Raw genomic sequence first — 19,533 nt, forward strand, 5'->3', positions numbered from 1 at the left:
TCTCAATTGTTTCCGTCTCTTCATGTAATCCCAGACTGACTCAGTGATGTTGAGATTTAGGCTCTGTGAGGGCCATGACATCTGTTGTAGTTCTATTCCTTATATCCTATCTATTAGGTTTGTGTTCCCTCACAATAGATTTTGTTTCTTCACAATACATTTTGCGTTCATATATTATAACTATGGTTACTGTAGTAAAACCAAGGTACATTTTTTGCGAGGGAACACATACTATTGGGGGGACGCAAAACCATTTCAGAAAACAAATCCTGCCCTGTCCTCTAAGGGGCTCTGTAGTCATCTGTGCTCAAAAGCTCCTGGAGCTTTTCTCAGCACTAATGTCTCTTTTCTCCGCCAAGCCTAGTTCAGCACATGAAATACGAATATGTTCCACTAACGTTTCACAACCATAAAGTATCACAATACTTTCTTTTCTTTTTTTGTTGAAAGATTTGCTTATGCTAGCTTGAAATTATGAAAAAATGCCACTTGCTTTCAAATTTTGTTATCTAATGCAATGGCATTCAGTCATTTTTAAGTGTGGTTTAAATGTAAAAATACTTTTTTGGGGGCCACTATATGCTACAAACAACAACAGGCATTGAAAGTTACATGTCCACATGTTGAAATCCAAACCTTCCTGCACAGTATGTCAGGTCTGCAGTGTTTGGCAGTCATGAGAGCAGCTTACATAAGTATGCTAAGAGGAACCTGGTGGTGAAATGCTGAGAAAGACAGCAATCTCAGCACATGAATTTTCTTATCTCAGCCCTTATGTAGGAGAGATATAAACTATCTCATGCCTTCTGTTTGGCTCGCAATTATCTTGCTCCAGTCAGGAATGAGCAACGGCTGATAACGCAAGCCCTGTGGCGACACGCAGATGTTCAAACCGCAGTAAGTACAAGCGTGACAGCATGCCATACATGTTCGGAAAACTCCCTACAGCCTATGGGCAAAAACTGGTCGGATCTTTACACTGTCAGTTGTCAACACTAATTTGTCATGTGTCACATTTCAACAATATTGAAAACCAAGTTGAAAAATGTTTTTTTTTTTTAAATAATCTTGTCTATTTCACATAGCATTTATGTCAACTAAGGCTGGGCATCGAAACAAATGTACCAATTTGATTAAACTCAGATTAATTTGGGTTTATTTCAGCTATAATGGACATTTTGATTACTTTTGAAAAAGTTTGATCTTGGGATTTTAAGAAACCATATAATGTTTTAATGAAGATTGCAATTAATCAGAAAATAAATATTTGTCAAACCAATTAGAAAGAACATAACTAATGACACTGTATCTCTTTCATTATGGTTTCTTTTAAAAAGGCATGAGATTAAACAGAGTGCAAATAAAGACCTTTGCTCTGAGATCACTTTTATATTCCCCTAGATAGCAATAACACGCAGAGACATTTGTTCTCCAGCAAAGTTATCTGCTTCACAGATTTTTCGCTTGATGAAGACTCCAGATATCTCATATGTGTCTCCTCAAGACTTTCAGCAGAGATCTAAACAATGTCCCACACTGAGTTCAGATTTACCAAGACACTCAAGTTTGCAATCAAAAGTCAGAGATAGTTATCAAATTCTCCCAAAATCAAATGATCTGAACTATGCTATCCACTTTAATTTGCAGAGCTCCACAATCTTACTCTCGGTCAACAATTCACATATTTGTGTTTCTTATTTCTCTTCAGGGATTTAAGAAGAAACATCTGAGAAAGTCACCTGAGCTTTGAAAGAGCAATCTCTTGAGCAACATATGGCTAAGTAAATGATTGGAATTTAATATTCATTTTTGGGGTAAATGACTCTTTAAAACGAAGAGTTATGTTTTAGATGGACTCACGCTTCATTATCAATGCACTTGATGTTTGAGACTAAAACATGAGCTGAATCGTTCTGAAGGATAACTTGTGATATATTCAAAAGTTCTGATTTAAAACAGACGACGATGAATTTAGTACAAAACACATTTTTACTGTGTGTTTGACCATATCACCAAAGAACAAAATCAGTAAGACATAATAAATAAACAGACATTTGTTTTGTAGTATCAAAAGGATGCCCATATTCATTTCAGAAGGGAAACAAATAAAATCCTCAATTTTAGTCAGGCAAAAAATCTTTAAAAATGTGATTTGAGATTCAGCATTAAATGGACAGTTCACTCAAAAACAAATATTCTTGCATGAACGATCTTTGGAAATATTCCTGATCTTTCTTTTTTACGAATACTGTATTCAGAATAAACTTTGAGAGAGAAAACCAAGAAGAATAGCAAACACCTCGTTTTAAGATTAATTGCGTTCCTAAAGGCTTGAGTTTACTTTGGTTTTCCAAGTGATGGATCATCTCACGCACAGTGTGCATGATGAAAATTCCCTCGAAAATTGTCATCAGCACAGTATGCACGGACTGTCCTCGTGCAGCCTCGTTTTTCTAGACAGGCGGACAATCCGCGTCTTTGCACATTGTACGAACGTGTCCAAAAGAGTATACTTCGAAAGGCTGAGTGCTCGACAGTGCACAAGATGGAACGGCATTTGGAAAACCAAGTATACCTCTAGACTTAAGATATAGTACAGCAACTGTAACAGACAAACAGTTCTTCTTTTACTAAACATCAGGTAAGATTATACAAGTCGGTAGCATTGGTCTTCTTTCAAAACTTGAAAAAGACAATTCAGCGTGAGTAAAAACAACAAGTGAGAGTACAATCTAATAAGCTCTCGACACCAAAATGCTCCTTTGACTTCTTTAAATCCTCTGAACGTCCATCATTTCCTCCTAGCTGTTCACTTTCCAAGAGCAGCTACATGTCCAGTTGACGACATTCAATAGTTGCGAATGCTAAAGAACCCTATGCTGGTGGGCGACTCCTTCACTGTGACCGTGACGAGGTTTGCGGTGACGTCAGTGACAAACACGTGTTCGATCAAGCTCCGTGTTGGCCTCCAGTCCTGACCTGCATGCACAGAGATGGACAGATCCTGGTTGTTGATCTGGAACGAGGAATCATGGTCGGAATCCGAGCTGCTTCCTTCTTCTCCAGTGCTCAGCTCGCTCATGGTCTTTTCTTGTTTCAAAGCATCTTTAGCCGATGCTCTGTCTTGCACCAGTTGGGAATCTTGGCTCTCTTTCGTTGGAGTCTGGGGTGGGATCTTCTCCGTTTGACCTTGATTCTTCTTTCCGAGTCTCTCTGACAAATCCCTGGTTTCATCTGCTTTGGACTTGTCTCGTTGTGGACTCTTGAGGACTTGCTGGGTGCTTGTGTACTTACTAGGAGTGTTTGGTGCAGAGCTGTGATTGTGTCTTGTGTTAAATCCAGAGCTTTTCCTGCCAGGATTGGTGGAACCCTTCAAGTTAATACTGTTGTTAGTGGTAGATGTACCGTTACCCTGTGTGTTTTTGTTGGCGCTTTGCAGGTTGAGAGCTTGGAGGCTGGAGGGAGTTTTCTGAGATGAAAAGGAGCTTGACGAGGATTTCGGAATAACTGCTCTCAGAGGTGGACTCTGATCTAAAGCCTCCTGTTTCCTCTGTCCGTTAGGAGATGCAGCTGGCGAACACACCTGTCTGTTACCATTACTTTTTGAGTTGAGTAAATTCAACGCAGCTACTCCTGGAGATTTGATTGTCATTGTTTTGGGTTCAGCTCCTCCGCTGGACATGTCCAAAACAGAGAGCTTCAAATCGGAAGCCGTTTTGGATTGCGATAGGCGACTTAGTGGTGAAGGCGAGGTGGATCCGACAGATCGACCAGCGGAATTTAGCGAACTCTTCACAGGGGCATTCTGGGTAAAATGTCCTCTGCTGTGTGGTGCGACTTGGTCTCGTCCAGAGGTTCTGTTTAACCCGGTATACATGAAGCTAGCAGGCATTAGCGGTTTCTTTATGCTACCTCGTAGCTCAGAGTCTTTTGGACCTTTGGCTTGATGCAGCGCCTTGAGTTCTGGAGGACGAGCTTTCCTCCCTCGTTTCTTTGGAGGTTCAGGTTTGGCAACCACGATCTGCGCTTTCTTTTGAGGGACTGGGAGAAGCTCTCGCAGACGAGGGCTGGGATTTGGATTCCTGTCGTTAACGTCTTCATCAACGTCTGAAGAAGATGAAGACGACGAGGAAGAGGAGGATGAACCAGAGGATGAAGATGACGAGCTGCTGGATTTTGACAATGTTGACATGGCTGGAATGCTTTCCTGTGAATGAAATATGTGCAAAAATGTGAGGAACTTGAGTTACACTTGAGATTTGTATGAGGTTTTTCCCGGAAATAAAGTCGCACCTGACTATAAGTCGGACCGGGTATAATTGCGGTGTTGAGAGAGAAAGAAAACACAGATAAGTTGCACTGACGGAGGTTGCATGGGACCCGGGAGCAGCCACCTGTCCTCCCTTCACGGTTTAGATGTCAACACGCTCCGTAAGGATTAGAGTACCTCAGAATCTACGCATCATATCACTGTGTTTTTGGGCTTGTTATAAACAGTTTTTAGTCTGTGAGACAAACAATATACATGTTGTATTCTATTAATTCATTAATGTCAGAGACTGTCTATCTATGGATATTTCTGATATTTGAAACCCGCTTTGCAATGTATTAATTATCCGGTTCACAGCCTGAATGGTTTTACTACGTGTGTGATGAAACGTAATTTTATGGGCATGTGTGGCATTGTGTTTGACAGTGGTTTAGAGTTAGTTAGAACAATAATCTTATGATGGACAAAATATTTAAACTGGTTGCATAAAGATCTTTGTAAAGGCAAAATATTCCGAATTTGCAACTTTAAAACGCTTAAGACTGATAATGTTTGTTTGACTAGTCGACATCAGTCATGTATAAATTAAGAATAGAAATCGCTTCGGGCTATGAGTCGCAGGACCTTTCAGATGATGAAAAAAAAACACAATTTATATTCCGGAAAATACAGTACTTTTTGAGGCATACTCACCAAATTTTTTCTAGGTCTCCCACGAGGCCTCTTCCCCTTCTTATAGATCAAGAGTTCTTTCTCTTGCTCCCTAAACATAAACAAATGAAGAAGTCACAAATATATAGTCATCGACATACATGTCAGCCAGGGGAACAGTTTTATTGAATTTTACGTATATTTTGATTTTGGGGAAATCAGCCTTCAAATGCACCTGGGAAGCTCTTACATCCAAGTCGGACATTCATAATTATGACTTATCACACGGGTCTGTGGAATACTCGATTCTGATTGATCAATGGCGCCATCTAGTGGTGTGACATTTTTGAATAACAACTGCACATCTGGGGATTAAGCCATTTATTTATTTGGCAAGTACTCTTGTAATACACTGGATAATGATGTGTCAGACGGTCATTTTCTCAAACTAAACACCAACAGGACTCAAACCAGAGGTTGATTTCAGCTTTCTTTCATCTCACATAATTACATAATTTCAATGCAAATTAATAAAAAAAATGTTTGTGGATTTTCTCCCCAATTTGGAATGCCCAATTTCCAATTAATTCCAAGCAATCCGGGTGGCGGAGGACGAATCTCAGTTGCCTCCGCGTCTGAGACCGTCAATCAGCGCATCTTATCACGTGGTTTGTTGAGTGCGTTACCGTGGAGACCTAGCGCATGTGGAGGCTTCACGCTATTCTCCGTGGCATCCACACACAACTCGCCATGCGCCCCATTGAGAGCGAGAACCACTAATCGTGACCACGAGGAGGTTACCCCATCTGACTCTACCCTCCCTAGCAACCGGGCCAATTTGGTTGCTTAGGAGACCTGGCTGGAGTCACTCAGCACGCCCTGGATTCAAACTTTATTCCACATACGTTCAATTGCAGATTTTGATGCAACATGAATAGTCACATATGGACTGCTTTGATTGACACTTTTTGCAATTAGTTAATTGTGCAGCCATACTGGGTATGACGCAAAACAGTAACTCAGTTGTGAAATCCAGTTCCTGTTTTTATGAATGAACACTCTCGCTTCTTCACTTCCTGTTCTCCCTGCTCACTTCCCGTCACAACTCTCTAGACAAACTGTTGTTCTAATAAAAAAAAAAAAAATGTTTATTTTTGTTCTTTGTTTTTAGTGGATGTGTTATAAGTTGTGTGTAAGTATCACTATTACTATTACTCAGACTTAAAGGGACAGTTCACCCAAAAATAAAAATGTTCTCATCATTTACTCACCGTCATGCCATCCCAGATGTGTATGACTTTCTTTCTTCTGCTGATCACAAATGAAGATTTTTAGAAGAATATCTCATCTCTTTTGGTCCTCACAATGCAAGTGAATGGTGACCAGGACTCAGGCGGTCCAACAAAGAACAAAGGCGGCACAAAATAATCCATAATAATCCAGCGGTTTAATCCATGTCTTCAGAAGTGATATGGTAGGTGTGGGTGAGAAACAAAACAATATTTAAGTATTTTTTTACTATAAATCTCCTCTATCACTTTCACTTCCACATTCTTTTTCTTTTGTTTTTGGCGATTCACGTTCTCCAAGCATAATGTCACTTCTAATCACTTCATATCACTTCTAAAGACATGGATTTAACCACTGGAGTCATATAGTTTACTTTTATGCTGGCTTTATGTGCTTTTTTTGGATTTCAAAGTTCTGGTCACCATTCACTTCCATAGTATGGCCCTACAGAGCAGAGGTATTCTTATAAAATTCTTCATTTGTGTTCTGTAAATGACACTTGATTAAATATTTTTCATTTTTGGGTGAACTATCCCTTTAAGGGTGGATTTTAGCAAGTAAGCAGCCACCCTAAACACTCGCTAGCAACCACTCAGAACACCTTAGCAACCTCATAACAATTCCCTGGCAACCATCCAGAACACCCTAAGATTGTAGCTTTCAGTTTTACATTGCCAATGTTCTGCAGAAAAATGTAGTTGTAACTTAACAGTAGCATTTAAGTTTGTCAACATGTGGTTTCTGTTACTCAAGTAATCCGAGTGTCATTTTCACATGGATCCTTCATAAACTGAGAAACCAACAATGCACAGCTGACACGCAAATGTTAAGAAAAAGGAAAGCAGTCTGTGCTGAAGAGCTTAACGATGTTTGATTTTCAGACTACAGGGAGACTCGTGAGCCTGGACACGTCTGCAGCCTCTGAATGGCCCCGTAAATGGAGCCCCATTTACGCCCTCCCAAGCGTTTCAGCCCATATTGTTTGCACATGGGGATGGGAAGGGGGCTCTCATAGAAAGGCCTGCTCGTCCAATGGGAGGAAAAGTCTTACCTCTTGTTAAATGCAGCCAATAGTCTCGGGTCAAGAAGGTTTTCTTGAGGTTCCCAGCTGTTGTGCCTGAAAAAAACAGACCAGGGCTTTTTTAACATTAGGGTAGTTTACATGTCACATGTTCACAAAATTTTCAAACTCAAGACGTAAACATTACATAACGCTACAAGTACAAATGTTGGCTACACCTGACTGAATTTATGATTTTTAAGTCCTTGACATTCATTTTGTAGACAAACCTAAATTCTGCCTACATACAAAAAGCTCAAATTTGCATAAAACAATCATTAGAAATGAATGAGTAGGTGTGTCCAAACTTAGCACTGGTCGTATATACAGCCTGAATAAGGGAAAGTGAACATCTAAGGTCCTGTAACTGGTCAATATTTTGCAGCCTGATCTCATGAAATGTAACGTTCATTCTGAGATAAGCTGCAATTTCACTTTTCACCTTTTTTGTCCTGTGGTAAAATATATGCCATTTCATTTAGTCTCTTAATTATCATGAGGCCATGCATAACGATAATTGTAGAAGCATAAATGTAAGCGCAGCGTAGTTCTAGCGGGACGACTAGCAGCTGTATATCATCGCACCATTAGCGGGGTAACTCCTGGCCAATCACATGTAAGCCGTTGCTTTATAAGTCTGCTCACAATCACATTGCTGTTTCAGTGTGCTAACACAGCAACCTCCTCCACCCCAGCACCACCTGTTGAGTCCCGTCCTTCACAGGGGTAATCCTCGCCCTGCCTCCTATCTCCAGGCAGGATATGATGCTCCGAGCCAGACGGGGCTTACGCCAAAGACAGACATTACATTTCTGTTTTATATTCATCAAATAAATGTCATCTTAAGTTTTACTCAAGTCTGCGAGTCTTCCTGATAGAACTAATACAAATTGTTTAAAAACATTTTAAAAGATTACAGCATGTCTGCAGGACACAGCTGAAACGGTTTGAAATTTCATGTCAAGCTGCCTTGTACATCATCACAATCAAGCATGCAAAACAGTGAAGCCATTTGTGTGCCACCCCTTGAATATCATTTGGATAACAATATGCTTCAACTACTCTATATGTAAACCGAAGAGCCAGTTAAACTAGACTTTACACACCAGTAACATGACCCTATTGGCTTTAAGTTGAGCCATATACGTTTACATTAAACAAGGGGCTTATAGCACAGGGGGAAAAAGGCGTTTCAAACAGTCTGGACCCTCTGGATTTCATTTAACGCACACAAACTTAGTGATCTATGACAACAGATCAGCTAAACCCAACATTACTTCTTAGAGTCAACATAAAACAGCGTTCGCCAAACCCATTTTGCTTCTGCTGTGTGACTTCTGAGTGAAACTGAAAATCCAATGAGAAAAAAATATATATATTTAATCTATCAGGTTTTATGGTGAAAATGGTCTCTATAAAAGATGTCAGCTCAAAAGACATGATGTTTATTTTACTGAAACATTAGAGGAGATCTTTACTTTGGAATAATGCACAGTAATGAATCATTCAAAATAAGGTACATGTTTTAAGTGAGTAAATATGGGCTTAATTATGATTATATGTTGACTTTAAGAATATTGCACTCTTATCTCAGTATCTATTCACAGTGTTTAAAGTGTATACTGCAGGAAAACAGGATTGAATGATTTGACATGAATTAATTGCATAGTAATAAGTGTACATCTATCACACAACATCAGTTTAATCGCAATCTTGCAGAGCAGAACTAGAAAATGTATATTCAGTACAGAAATTGACATGACTTTTAATATTCTTTTTTTTGTTTCCATGACTTTTCCAGACCTTGAAACGATAAAAAAAAAACTACCTGACATTTCCAGGTTTTCCATGACTTTTCCAGGCCTTGAAATGATTGAAAAAACCTACCTGATATTTCCAAGTTTTCCATGACTTTTCCGGGCCTTGAAACGATTGAAAAAACTACCTGATATTTCCAGGTTTTCCATGACTTTTTCGGGCCTTGAAACGATTGAAAAAACGACCTGATATTTCCAGGTTTTCCATGACTTTTCCGGGCCTCAAAACGATTGAAAAAACGAACTGATATTTCCAGGTTTTCCATGACTTTTCCAGGCCTTGAAACAATTGAAAAAACTACCTGATATTTCCAGGTTTTCCATGACTTTTCCGGGCCTTGAAACGATTCAAAAAACCTACCTGATATTTCCAGGTTTTCCATGACTTTTCCAGGCCTTGAAACGATTGAAAAAACTACCTGATATTTCCAGGTTTTCCATGACTTTTCCAGGCCTTGAAACGATTGAAAAAACTACCTGATATTTCCAGGTTTTCCATGACTTTTCCAGGCCTTGAAAAGATTGAAAAAACTACCTGATATTTCCAGGTTTTCCATGACTTTTCCAGGCCTTGAAACGATTGAAAAAACGACCTGATATTTCCAGGTTTTCCATGACTTTTCCAGGCCTTGAAAAGATTGAAAAAACTACCTGATATTTCCAGGTTTTCCATGACTTTTCCAGGCCTTGAAACGATTGAAAAAACGACCTGATATTTCCAGGTTTTCCATGACTTTTCCAAGCCTTGAAACGATTGAAAAAACTACCTGATATTTCCAGGTTTTCCATGACTTTTCCAGGCCTTGAAACGATTGAAAAAAACTACCTGATATTTCCAGATTTTCCATGACTTTTCCATACTAAATTCCTGATCTACCTCGACCAGATAAAAAATACATGGATAGAGATGAATCTGTTTTTTAATTCTTTCAAATAAATCATATAAAATAAATTATTCATGAACCGGCCAAAGAATTTAAAGGGCCAGTGTTAGATTAGAAAACAAACATTTTAACATTAGACGTTAAATGTCTATTTAAAATTAACTTTTGTTTTATATAGAATTTTTCTATAGTCTATACAGTATTTAACGCAATTACATCAGAAGTAACTGTCGTTAAATTACTGAATAATTAAGAGTAATCCCTTCATTGAAAAAGTAATTTAATTACAGTACTGAATTACTTAGTAATGCATTACACACAACACTGGAAATTAACTTATTTTTTATTTTTTACATTTCATTTTATAATAACAGGCTACAAATGTTTAGAAATATGTATTATTGCATAATATCTTATAATATATCAGTAACAACTGGGATATAAAAATTTCTCCTGTTATTTTCGCGCGAGCCTTGTAATAAGTACTAATAAAGAGTCAAAACATATGTGGAAATGTAAATAATGAATGGCGCGCGCTGAAGAAGATGGAAGCTCGCGCGGGGGGTGTGGCGCGCGCGAGGCGACAATGTAACAGTGTGTGAGTGGGGGCATTGGGGGCAAGAGTGTGGGGGCAGCTGGAGTTGTTTTAATGAAAAAAGAAAACTCAAACAAGCCACTCGCTCTTGTTTTACAGGCGGCGCGACATCAAAGTGTTACTAAGTACAGAACAGTGCAGAAAGTGATACAATGTTTCTCCCGGGACACTGTAGCAGCTGTAACGATGTTGAGCAATGTAAAGTTGAATTAAAAACAATGCGCTTATATTTTTCGTTTTCTTTTCGGTGCTTTCTACCTTTTTTCTTTGATACACCGCGAAGAAAAATACGCATAAAAAACAGCAGTTTCGACTTTAGATGCAACAGACTTTGAACAAACACAAACGCATCTGATTCAATGCGATCAAATAGAAAGCAGTGCATGCATTAATACACGCTGCTGCTGCTGTTGTTGTTGTTGTTGTTGTTGTTGTTTTCGTTGTGGCTCTCGGATCCTTTCCCAACATCGTGTTCAAGATAATGTACAGGCATAATGAAGTAAACAATCTGTATTTAGCCTTTATATATTCTGCATTAAAGAGAAATGTACACAATGAAGGCAGTGTGCATATCAGTTCTCACTTACTTGGACGACCATCCTCTCCACTTCACCAGATACTCCAGTTTACCCTGTGCAAACAAAACACGCGTTTAGAAACACGCACGGGGATATTTCACGCACGCTGGATGTGTGTGTGTGTGTGTGTGTGTGTGTGTGTGTGTGTGTGTGTGTGTGTGTGTGTGTGTTACCTTCTTCTGGCGTTTGTTGAGAATACACTCGGCATCAAAGACCTGTTCACCAACTGCGCTCAACTCCTCCATGACTAAACCCGATCTGTAGGAGTGAGTGAGTGTGTGTGTGTGTGTGTGTGTGTGTGTGAGAGAGAGAGAGAGAGAGAGAGAGAGAGAGAGAGAGAGAGAGCGTACAGAACAGAAGGAGCGGATAGACAAACCCGCAGAACCCTAGGGTGACACACGACGGACACCGTACCAGTGACGTCACACTGGTTTTAGAACGAAATAGAAATAATAAACGATTATATATAAGAGTATATGAGAAAAATTACGGGAATATATATATTTATGTGTGTATGTGTATATATATATATATGTATTGCCAGCCAAATGTTTGTAATAATGTGCAGATTTTGCTCTTATGGAAATAAATTGGCACTTTTATTCATCAAAGTGGCATTCATCTGATGAGATTAATAATGTGTAAAATGACTATTACAATAATAAAAAAAAATTGTTTCGAGCTTCTTAAGCTACTTCAAAGAGTTCTCATCAAAAAAATCCTCCACGTGCAGCAATGACAGCTTTGCAGATCCTTGTTATTCTATCGGTCAGTTTGTCCAGATACTCAGGTGACCTTTCACCCCACACTTCCTGTAGCACTTGTCATAGATGTGACTGTCTTGTCGGGCACTTCTCACGCACCTTACAGTCTAACTGATCCCACAAAAGCTCAATGGGGTTCAGATCCGTAACACTCTTTTCCAATTATCTGTTGTCCAATGTCTGTGTTTCTTTGCCCACTCAAACCTTTTATTTTTGTGTTTCTGTTTCAAAAGTGTCTTTTTCTTTGCAATTCTTCCCATAAGGCCTCCTGAGTCTTCTCTTTACTGTTGTACATGAAACTGGTGTTGAGCGGGTAGAATTCAATGAAGCTGTCAGCGGAGGACATGTGAGGCGTCTATTTCTCAAACTAGAGACTCTGATGTACTTATCCTCTTGTTTAGTTGTACATCTGGTCTTCCACATCTCTTTCTGTCCTTGTTAGAGACAGTTGTTCTTTGTCTTTGAAGACTGTAGTTACACCTTTTTTTTTTATGAAATCTTCAGTTTTTTGGCAATTTCAAGCATTGTATCACCTTCATTCCTCAAAACAATGATTGACTGATGATTTTCTAGAGAAAACTGTTTCTTTTATGCCATTTTTGACAGAATATTGACCTTAAGACATGCCAGTCTACTGCATACTGTGGCAACTCAAAAACAAACAGAAAGACAATATTAAGCTTCATTTAATGAACCGAATATTTCAAGTTCTGGTCACCATTCACTTGCATTGTACGGACCTACAGAGCTGAAATATTCTTCTAAAAATTTTTGTTTGTGTTGAGCTGAAGAAAGAAAGTCACATCTGGGATGGCATGAGAGTGAGTAAATGATGAGAGAATTTTTATTTTTGGGGTGAACTGTCCCTTTTAATAGACAAGTACTTTATTACTTTTGATACATACATTTGAAATCAAATACTTTTGTACTTTAACTCAAGTGGAAATTTTAAAGAAGTAATTTCACTTTTAATGGAGTAATATTTCATCAGGCTATCTGTACTTTTACTCAACTACAAGATTATTGTACTTTTACTCAACTACAAGATTATTGTACTTTTACTCAACTACAGGATTAGTGTACTTTTACTCAGCTACAAGATTAGTGTACTTTTACTCAACTACAGGATTAGTGTACTTTTACTCAACTACAAGATTAGTGTACTTTTACTCAACTACAAGATTATTGTACTTTTACTCAACTACAAGATTAGTGTAATTTTACTCAACTACAAGATTAGTGTACTTTTACTCAACTACAGGATTAGTGTACTTTTACTCAACTACAGGATTAATGTACTTTTACTCAACTTCAAGATTAGTGTAATTTTACTCAACTACAAGATTAGTGTACTTTTACTCAACTACAAGATTAGTGTACTTTTACTCAACTTCAAGATTAGTGTAATTTTACTCAACTACAAGATTATTGTACTTTTACTCAACTACAGGATTAGTGTACTTTTACTCAACTACAACATTAGTGTACTTTTACTCAACTTCAAGATTAGTGTACTTTTACTCAACTACAGGATTAGTGTACTTTTACTCAACTACAAGATTATTGTACTTTTACTCAACTTCAAGATTAGTGTACTTTTACTCAACTACAGGATTAGTGTACTTTTACTCAACTACAAGATTATTGTACTTTTACTCAACTTCAAGATTAGTGTACTTTTACTCAACTACAAGATTAGTGTACTTTTACTCAACTACAAGATTAGTGTACTTTTACTCAACTTCAAGATTAGTGTAATTTTACTCAACTACAAGATTATTGTACTTTTACTCAACTACAGGATTAGTGTACTTTTACTCAACTACAGGATTAATGTACTTTTACTCAACTACAGGATTAGTGTACTTTTACTCAGCTACAGGATTAGTGTACTTTTACTCAACTTCAAGATTAGTGTAATTTTACTCAACTTCAAGATTATTGTACTTTTACTCAACTACAGGATTAGTGTACTTTTACTCAACTACAGGATTAATGTACTTTTACTCAACTACAGGATTAGTGTAATTTTACTCAACTACAAGATTATTGTACTTTTACTCAACTACAGGATTAGTGTACTTTTACTCAACTACAACATTAGTGTACTTTTACTCAACTTCAAGATTAGTGTACTTTTACTCAACTACAGGATTAGTGTACTTTTACTCAACTACAAGATTATTGTACTTTTACTCAACTTCAAGATTAGTGTAATTTTACTCAACTACAAGATTAGTGTACTTTTACTCAACTACAGGATTAGTGTACTTTTACTCAACTACAAGATTAGTGTACTTTTACTCAACTACAAGATTAGTGTACTTTTACTCAACTTCAAGATTAGTGTAATTTTACTCAACTACAAGATTATTGTACTTTTACTCAACTACAGGATTAGTGTACTTTTACTCAACTACAAGATTAGTGTACTTTTACTCAACTACAAGATTAGTGTACTTTTACTCAACTTCAAGATTAGTGTAATTTTACTCAACTACAAGATTATTGTACTTTTACTCAACTACAGGATTAGTGTACTTTTACTCAACTACAGGATTAATGTACTTTTACTCAACTACAGGATTAGTGTACTTTTACTCAGCTACAGGATTAGTGTACTTTTACTCAACTTCAAGATTAGTGTAATTTTACTCAACTTCAAGATTATTGTACTTTTACTCAACTACAGGATTAGTGTACTTTTACTCAACTACAGGATTAATGTACTTTTACTCAACTACAGGATTAGTGTAATTTTACTCAACTACAAGATTATTGTACTTTTACTCAACTACAGGATTAGTGTACTTTTACTCAACTACAAGATTAGTGTAATTTTACTCAACTACAAGATTAGTGTACTTTTACTCAACTACAAGATTAGTGTACTTTTACTCAACTTCAAGATTAGTGTAATTTTACTCAACTACAAGATTAGTGTACTTTTACTCAACTACAAGATTAGTGTACTTTTACTCAACTTCAAAATTAGTGTAATTTTACTCAACTACAGGATTAGTGTACTTTTACTCAACTACAAGATTAGTGTACTTTTACTCAACTACAAGTTTAGTGTACTTTTACTCAACTACAAGATTAGTGTACTTTTACTCAACTACAAGATTATTGTACTTTTACTCAACTACAGGATTAGTGTACTTTTACTCAACTACAGGATTAATGTACTTTTACTCAACTACAGGATTAGTGTACTTTTACTCAGCTACAGGATTAGTGTACTTTTACTCAACTTCAAGATTAGTGTAATTTTACTCAACTACAGGATTAGTGTACTTTTACTCAACTTCAAGATTAGTGTAATTTTACTCAACATCAAGATTAGTGTAATTTTACTCAACTACAAGATTATTGTACTTTTACTCAACTACAGGATTAGTGTACTTTTACTCAACTACAGGATTAATGTACTTTTACTCAACTACAGGATTAGTGTAATTTTACTCAACTACAAGATTATTGTACTTTTACTCAACTACAGGATTAGTGTACTTTTACTCAACTACAGGATTAGTGTAATTTTACTCAACTACAAGATTATTGTACTTTTACTCAACTACAGGATTAGTGTACTTTTACTCAACTACAAGATTATTGTATTTTTACTCAGCTACAAGATTAGTGTACTTTTACGCAACTACAAGATTATTGTACTTTTACTCAACTACAGGATTAGTGTACTTTTACTCAACTACAGGATTAGTGTAATTTTACTCAACTACAAGATTATTGTACTTTTACTCAGCGACAGGATTAGTGTACTTTTACTCAACTACAAGATTATTGTACTTTTACTCAGCTACAGGATTAGTGTATTTTTACTCAGCTACAGGATTAGTGTATTTTTACTCAGCTACAGGATTAGTGTACATTTACTCAGCTACAGGATTAGTGTACTTTTACTCAGCTACAGGATTAATGTACTTTTACTCAGCTACAGGATTAGTGTACTTTTACTCAGCTACAGGATTAGTGTACTTTTACTCAACTACAGGATTAATGTACTTTTACCCAGCTACAAGATTAATGTAATTTTACTCAACTACAGGATTAGTGTACTTTTACTCAACTACAGGATTAGTGTACTTTTACTCAGCTACAGGATTAGTGTATTTTTACTCAGCTACAGGATTAGTGTACTTTTACTCAACTACAGTATTAATGTAATTTTACTCAACTACAAGATTAGTGTAATTTTACTCAACTACAAGATTATTGTACTTTTACTCAACTACAGGATTAGTGTACTTTTACTCAACTACAGGATTAATTTACTTTTACTCAACTACAGGATTAGTGTAATTTTACTCAACTACAGGATTATTGTACTTTTACTCAACTACAGGATTAGTGTACTTTTACTCAACTACAGGATTAGTGTACTTTTACTCAGCTACAGGATTAGTGTACTTTTACTCAACTACAGCAGTAGTGTACTTTTACTCAACTACAGGATTAGTGTACTTCTACTCAGCTACAGGATTAGTGTACTTTTACTCAACTACAGGATTAATGTACTTTTACTCAACTTCAAGATTAGTGTAATTTTACTCAACTACAAGATTATTGTACTTTTACTCAACTACAGGATTAGTGTACTTTTACTCAACTACAGGATTAATGTACTTTTACTCAACTACAGGATTAGTGTACTTTTACTCAACTACAGTATTAGTGTACTTTTACTCAACTACAGGATTAGTGTACTTTTACTCAACTACAGGATTAGTGTATTTTTACTCAGCTACAGGATTAGTGTACTTTTACTCAACTACAGGATTAGTGTATTTTTACTCAGCTACAAGATTAGTGTACTTTTACTCAACTACAGGATTAATATACTTTTACTCAAATACAGGATTAGTGTACTTTTACTCAACTACAGGATTAGTGTAATTTTACTCAACTACAAGATTATTGTACTTTTACTCAACTACAGGATTAGTGTACTTTTACTCAACTACAGGATTAATGTACTTTTACTCAACTACAAGATTAGTGTAATTTTACTCAACTACAGGATTAATGTACTTTTACTCAACTACAAGATTATTGTACATTTACTCAACTACAGGATTAGTGTACTTTTACTCAACTACAGGATTAGTGTATTTTTACTCAGCTACAAGATTAGTGTACTTTTACTCAGCTACAGGATTAGTGTATTTTTACTCAGCTACAAGATTAGTGTACTTTTACTCAACTACAGGATTAGTGTACTTTTACTCAGCTACAGGATTAGTGTACTTTTACTCAGCTACAGGATTAGTGTACTTTTACTCAACTACAGGATTAATGTACTTTTACTCAGCTACAGGATTAGTGTACTTTTACTCAACTACATGATTAGTGTACTTTTACTCAACTACAAGATTAGTGTACTTTTACTCAACTACAAGATTAGTGTAGTTTTACTCAACTACAGGATTAGTGTACTTTTACTCAGCTACAGGATTAGTGTACTTTGTCCACCACTGGTTTCCTCCTCATATAAACAGAGTGTTTCATGGATGGGTTGTGTCATGGGAGAGACGGTTGTTTGTGAGATGTGTCATCTTGTTCATGGGCACTCAGGCACATATTTCATTTTTTTGCTGGTCGGGGAGTTTGTGGTTGTCGCTGTCTGATTTTCAGAGTTTGCTGTGTTCATATACATAACTGTCAATAAATGTGTCTTTCTGCTCTTCTCATCTCCCCGCATCTACTACTATTACATTTTATTTGTAAAATTTGACCTCCATCCACTGACATACAGATGCAATCTTGTTTTATTAAAATAAGAAGCAATTGGCCTGCATAAGATGGTGATGTTTAGTCCAGAATGCCGGGTCTATATGTGAAGCTTAGGAACATGTAGAATTTGTAGACAATATTTTGCTGTTCTGTTGACATACATTTTGTTCCTTTTTTTTATTATGCAAAATGGTTTTGCAGTTGTATTGTAAATTCATGGACATTTGCAATAGGATAGTGACTCCAGTTAATGAACTAGCACATGTTGCAATGAAGGTTGGTACCTTCATCCATAGGAACCATGCATGGGCGCTTGCTTTGATGTTGGCACCCCTCATAGTCCGCATGCCTCCCCCTTGCCACCCCATAACAACATGTCTAGATCCGCCCCTGTAATAAAGGCAATATTTAATTTAATGTCTCAGATTTGAAACTGTGTCAATGTTAAGACGAATAGATGAAAGTCAAACAGTAAATGTTTTTCTGATACTTGTTTTGCTATGACGATCACGTGATGTCGGCATGATGTTTCCGATAGTTTCGGTACCCTAGGATCAGCGACTTTATGCCGACGCGCTGACATACAACATCCTTATCAGACATGTTTGCAGTGGTTTCAATGTGTTTACCTTTCCACCTGGCGTGACTGGCAGTGTGTTGCATCAGCTGCATGTGAGACTAGGGTTCAAAGCCAGGCAGTAACCATTTGAATAATCAATGATTGGCACGATTCTGAGGTTTCACTTTTCCCTCTAACATTAAGTTTTTACTCCTCTAATGGTTAAGGTAAGGTTTGGGTTTGAGTTGCGGGATAGAATCTATAAAATATGCTTTTCGCTTCACTGTATAACGTCCTGTAAAGCTGAAAACAACTTCTATCAGGAAGACTTGCAGTCTTGAGTGAAATTTAAGATGACATTTATTTGATTAATATAAAACAGAACTGTAATGTCTTTCTTTGGCGTAAGCCCCATTTGGCGGTCCGAAGAAGTTGTACTCAGAACCATCATATCCTGCCGGAGATAGGAGGCAGGGGCGAGGATTACCATCGTAGCAGGACGGGACTCAACAGGTGGTGCTGGGGTGGTGGAGGTTGCCATGTTAGCACACTGAAACAGCAATGTGATAGATTGTGAGCGGACTTATAAAGCAACGACTTACATCTGATTGGCTGGGAGTTACCCCGCTAATGGTGTGATGATGAACAGCTGCTAGTCTTCCTGCTAGAACTATGCTGCAATTTTGTGACCTCTCCTGGACATAAATGGAGTTCACTCGTGCCTATATGTCCTACAACACTTACCGCTTTGGCCACTGGGGGCAGTGTTTCGAAATTTCGGTCAACGTATACCAATTTCACGAGTTCGTTTGCTCATATAATCTTTAAGCTATTAAGGTTAAACTTATTTGGCTTGCTGTCCACGGAGGAGGGGCTCGATGAAGCAGCTTCAACTCGAGCTATGAAGTATGCCCCGGGAGTATTAATAGGAGATGATTAAGCGGGGCAAGATGCCTAGGTTAAAGGTGGAGTTGGGAAGGTGGAGGGTTGCTGGAAACAGCTGAGACAGAAGAGAGGAATACGGCTGCTTATATACTCTGTCTGTTAATTGAATGATTAGATTAGGACTCGCTCCTCCCGAAATTACATTTAGGAACTTCAATTTGACGAAAGAAAAGTCGGTCTACTCATTTCGATTTCACTGTGAGAGCTGGCTGCTCTGTCAACGAGCTAGTCAGAGCAAATGGATAAATGTTGTTTAAACACTGCCCTCTTCTGGGCACAGTCAGAAAAGCACAGCAATGCGATGACAAATCATGCATTCATGACTGGAAAACTTCAAGAGGCAACATCCTGCACCTGAGAAACAGA

At 37.3% G+C, this 19,533-nt stretch overlaps 1 protein-coding gene and 1 long non-coding RNA gene across 2 annotated transcripts in view; one reads left to right on the forward strand and one right to left on the reverse strand.

Moving 5' to 3' along the window:
- Positions 1–750: 750 nt before the first annotated feature.
- LOC127648368 (uncharacterized) overlaps positions 751–19,533 on the forward strand; it is a 28,647-nt gene continuing 9,864 nt past the window's right edge. The window contains exons 1-2 of the long non-coding RNA XR_007971162.1: positions 751–897; positions 1,709–1,781. This is a non-coding gene — a long non-coding RNA (uncharacterized LOC127648368). The remainder of the gene's footprint in view (positions 898–1,708; positions 1,782–19,533) is intronic.
- On the reverse strand, positions 1,963–11,511 carry LOC127648307 (chromobox protein homolog 2-like). The gene is made up of 5 exons (XM_052132960.1): positions 11,319–11,511; positions 11,155–11,198; positions 7,263–7,328; positions 4,964–5,033; positions 1,963–4,207 (listed from the first exon to the last, which is right to left on the reverse strand). The coding sequence occupies exons 1-5, from the start codon at positions 11,388–11,390 to the stop codon at positions 2,849–2,851; spliced, it is 1,611 nt and encodes a 536-aa protein (XP_051988920.1). The 5' UTR covers positions 11,391–11,511; the 3' UTR covers positions 1,963–2,848.

This window comes from Xyrauchen texanus, chromosome 8 (genome assembly GCF_025860055.1).
Source record: "Xyrauchen texanus isolate HMW12.3.18 chromosome 8, RBS_HiC_50CHRs, whole genome shotgun sequence".
NCBI lineage: Eukaryota > Metazoa > Chordata > Actinopteri > Cypriniformes > Catostomidae > Xyrauchen > Xyrauchen texanus.